The sequence below is a fragment of the Bison bison genome, unplaced genomic scaffold (assembly GCF_000754665.1).
Source record: "Bison bison bison isolate TAMUID 2011002044 unplaced genomic scaffold, Bison_UMD1.0 scf7180017864382, whole genome shotgun sequence".
NCBI classification, from domain to species: domain Eukaryota; kingdom Metazoa; phylum Chordata; class Mammalia; order Artiodactyla; family Bovidae; genus Bison; species Bison bison.
This window is the reverse complement of record NW_011494954.1, coordinates 6,684,235-6,688,431: the sequence shown is the minus strand read 5'-3', so window position 1 is coordinate 6,688,431 and position 4,197 is coordinate 6,684,235. Positions and strand designations below refer to the sequence as shown.

The 4,197-nt window shown below is 35.4% G+C and overlaps 1 protein-coding gene across 1 annotated transcript in view; it reads left to right on the top strand.

Annotated features, from left to right (window-relative positions):
* Nucleotides 1-4,197, top strand: part of MSH4 (mutS homolog 4) — a 98,151-nt gene that overhangs the window by 49,074 nt on the left and 44,880 nt on the right. Inside the window, exons 10-11 of the mRNA XM_010857610.1 lie at nt 2,449-2,513; nt 3,582-3,751. Of these exons, the coding sequence (XP_010855912.1) occupies nt 2,449-2,513; nt 3,582-3,751 (235 nt within the window). The remainder of the gene's footprint in view (nt 1-2,448; nt 2,514-3,581; nt 3,752-4,197) is intronic.

Sequence of the window (4,197 nt, the reverse complement as noted above, 5' to 3'; positions counted from 1 at the left end):
TTTCTAAAACCAGCTTGAACATCAGGAAGTTCACGGTTCACATATTGCTGAAGCCTGGCTTGGAGAATTTTGAGCATTACTTTACTAGCCTGTGAGATGAGTGCAATTGTGCGGTAGTTTGAGCATTCTTTGGCATTGCCTTTCTTTGGGATTGGAATGAAAACTGACCTTTTCCAGTCCTGTGGCCACTGCTGAGTTTTCCAGATTTGCTGGCGTATTGAGTGCAGCACTTTCACAGCATCATCTTTCAGGATTTGGAATAGCTCAAGTGGAATTCCATCACCTTCATTAGCTTTGTTCGTAGTGATGCTTTCTAAGGCCCACTTGACTTCACATTCCGGGACATCTGGCTCTAGGTTAGTGATCACACCATCGTGATTATCTGGGTCATGAAGATCTTTTTTGTACAGTTCTTCTGTGTATTCTTGCCATCTCTTCTTAATATCTTCTGCTTCTGTTAGGTCCATACCATCTGTCCTTCATCGAGCCCATCTTTGCATGAAATGTTCCTTTGGTATCTCTGATTTTCTTGAAGAGATCCCTCGTCTTTCCCATTCTGTTGTTTTCCTCTATTTCTTTGCATTGATCGCTGAAGAAGGCTTTCTTATCTCTTCTTGCTATTCTTTGGAACTCTACATTCAGATGTTTGTACCTTTCCTTTTCTCCTTTGCTTTTCACTTCTCTTCTTTTCACAGCTATTTGTAAGTCCTCCCCAGATAGCCATTTTGCTTCTTTGCATTTCTTTTCCATGGGGATGGTCTTGATCCCTGTCTCCTGTACAATGTCACGAACCTCCGTCCGTAGTTCCTCAGGCACTCTATCTATCAGATCTAGGCCCTTAAATCTATTTCTCACTTCCACTGTATAATCATAAGGGATTTGATTTAGGTCATACCTGAATGGTCTAGTGGTTTTCCCTACTTTCTTCAATTTCAGTCTGAATTTGGCAATAAGGAGTTCATGGTCTGAGTCACAGTCAGCTCCTGGTCTTGTTTTTGCTGACTGTATAGAGCTTTTCCATCTTTGGCTGCAAAGAATATAATCAGTCTGATTTCGATGTTGACCATCTGGTGATGTCCATGTATAGAGTCTTCTCCTGTGTTGTTGGAAGAGGGTGTTTGTTATGACCAGTGCATTTTCTTGGCAAAACTCTATTAGTCTTTGCCCTGCTTCATTCCGTATTCCAAGGCCAAATTTGCCTGTTACTCCAGGTGTTTCTTGACTTCCTACTTTTGCATTGCAGTCCCCTATAATGAAAAGGACATCTTTTTTGGGTGTTAGTTCTAAAAGGTCTTGTAGGTCTTCATAGAACCGTTCGATTTAAGCTTCTTCAGCGTTACTGGTTGGGGCATAGACTTGGATTACTGTGATATTGAATGGTTTGCCTTGGAAACGAACAGAGATCACTCTGTCGTTTTTGAGATTGCATCCAAGTACTGCATTTCAGACTCTTTTGTTGACCATGATGGCCACTCCATTTCTTCTGAGGGATTCCTGCCAGCAGTAGTAGATATAATGGTCATCTGAGTTAAATTCACCCATTCCAGTCCATTTTAGTTCTCTGATTCCTAGAATGTTGTCATTCACTCTTATCATCTCTCGTTTGACCACTTCCAATTTGCCTTGATTCATGGACCTGACATTCCAGGTTCCTATGCAATATTGCTCTTTACAGCATCAGACCTTGCTTCTATCACCAGTCACATCCACAGCTGGGTATTCTTTTTGCTTTGGCTCCATCCTTAAATTTTTGATATGAAAAAGTGACAGGATGTATACCATAATACTTGTCTTTGGAGGTATGATAGAATAATAAATGTGTTTCTTTATGCTTTTATGAATTACTTGTTTTTGTTGGTATGTAAATATTATTTTTCTATTCTTCAAAAAAGCTATTATTGCCATTGTCTCATAGAAAACTAAAATAAGGTTAAAATCAGATTACCTATATTTTCTACTGTTTTCTGTTTATTCAAATAATGACCACACATAGTTTCCAGTAAGCAAAATAAGAATCCATACTTTTGTCATATAAGAATGGAGAACTTGCTCTATTTACCAACATAAAAACACTTTTTTAGTTTAATGTACATTTAACCCACATTTTGGAAGTATACATAGAATACTCAGAATATATAATGATAACTTTAAGTTACTATTGACAATAAGTAGTTTAAAGTTAATGATTAGTTAGGAGACAAGAAAAGTAAGTCATAATAGTAAACCAGTGGATGGTACTGTTTAGCCATGTGCTCTTTATCTGGAAAATGGGCCAGATACAATCTGTTTTCACCTGCATACATAAAATATCCTTTATGAGTATGTAAATGAGAAAATGAAGAAAGAAAGTACTTGGTAAAATGTAAAGTACTAAACAAGTCTAAATGTTTTGTTTCAATAATGTTGTAATTTATTATCCTTAACTATGTTTATCTTATTCTTTAATAGATTACTCTGAAGAACTGTAACACACCTTTATTAAGAGCTTATTATGGTTCCTTGGAAGATAAGAGGTCTTTGTCATTCAACTGTTAATAAAATAGCAGATTATTCCTTTCTTCCTGATCTTTACTGATTTTAAGAACTCTATTTGTATTTTGTAGGACAATTACTTAAGTGTTGGTTAACAAAAACTTTATTTATTAAAAATTTATTTATATATTGCATTTTATAAATAACAATAGATAGGGTAACAGCATAATTTTTGTTAGTGGACAATTAGAATAGCATTAAAAACTGGAATCATGCAAAATTTTGATGTTTCTTTTTTAAGCTATTCTCCCTGGAAAAACTTGCAAATCTAAAAATATATTAGTCTCTTATGTTAAATCATAAGGACCTAATGTAACAAAAATAGTCTATATGAATACTGAATAATATCTAGTTATAGTTTAATTTTAGTATTGCATTTAGCAGTAGCACCTTATTTCTTGACCAAAAAGACTCATGATACTTAAAAACTGTTATTTTATTGATTCAAGATTCTCACCTTGTGTGAGGTCACAAAATGAGGTTAATAGTATAACTGAATTATTACAGACAGATATATAATAGAATAAAATAAAAGGTTAGGAAAATAGGTATTACCAGACTTATAGTTTGCATGATCACTATAGTAAGTTATTAAACTGTCTCACAATATGTTTGGTATCTCTTGCCCCAGCTGAGGGCAAAGACCATATATTAATTCTTCTTTGACTCCCTGCACCTAACACAATGCTCATGGTATAAGTAAATGTTAAATGAGCCCACGAGCATGAAACCAGAATTTTATAATAGTGATTCAGGGATATATTTTTATATTCACACACAATTAGTATGTATAGTCTGGGAGACTACTAGCCATTGTAGGATTAACCTTGGTGATGTCACTTTTTTTTTTTAGGAACGTACTTAGGACTGACAAAATAGTTTAAAATTGATGTAGTCGGAGTCCTAACTTATATAGTTTCATATATATATTGACTATTTACAAAAAAATTTTCAACAATAATTTTAAGAAGATATGATATTTGCTACCATTAACATATTCAAATTGCAAATTAAAATAACTGACTTATTACTTATAATTTCATTTTCAGGTTTGGAATCATACTTGACAAGATTAAAACAGTAATTAATGATGATGCAAGATACATGAAGGGATGCCTGAACATGAGGACTCAGAAGTGCTATGCAGTGAGGTCTAACATAAATGAATTTCTTGACATAGCCAGAAGAACATATACAGAGATTGTAGATGACATAGCAGGTAGTTTTGAGCATATGTTTTCTGATTTTTCGAAATAAAGCAAACTGTTTTAGGACATGCTTTTTGTTTTTGCTGATGATATTAACCAGGCATATTTTAATTTTATTTTTTGTTACCAAAACGACAGATAAGATTAAAATATATTATCGTCTAGGAAAGTTACTCAGTCCTGTCCTACTCTTTGTGAGTATGGACTGTAGCCTACCAGGCTCTTCCCTCCATGGGATTCTCCAGGCAAGAGTACTGGAGTGGATTGCCATTTTCTTCTCCAGGGGATCTTCCATTTGCCATTTCCTTCTCCAGGGGATCTTCCCGACCCAGGGATTGAACCCAGGTCTCCCGCATTCCAGGCAGACGCTTTAATCTCTGAGCTACCAGGGAAGCCCATATTATCCTCTGCTGCTGCTGCTGCTGCTAAGTCACGTCAGTCGTGTCTGACTCTGTGC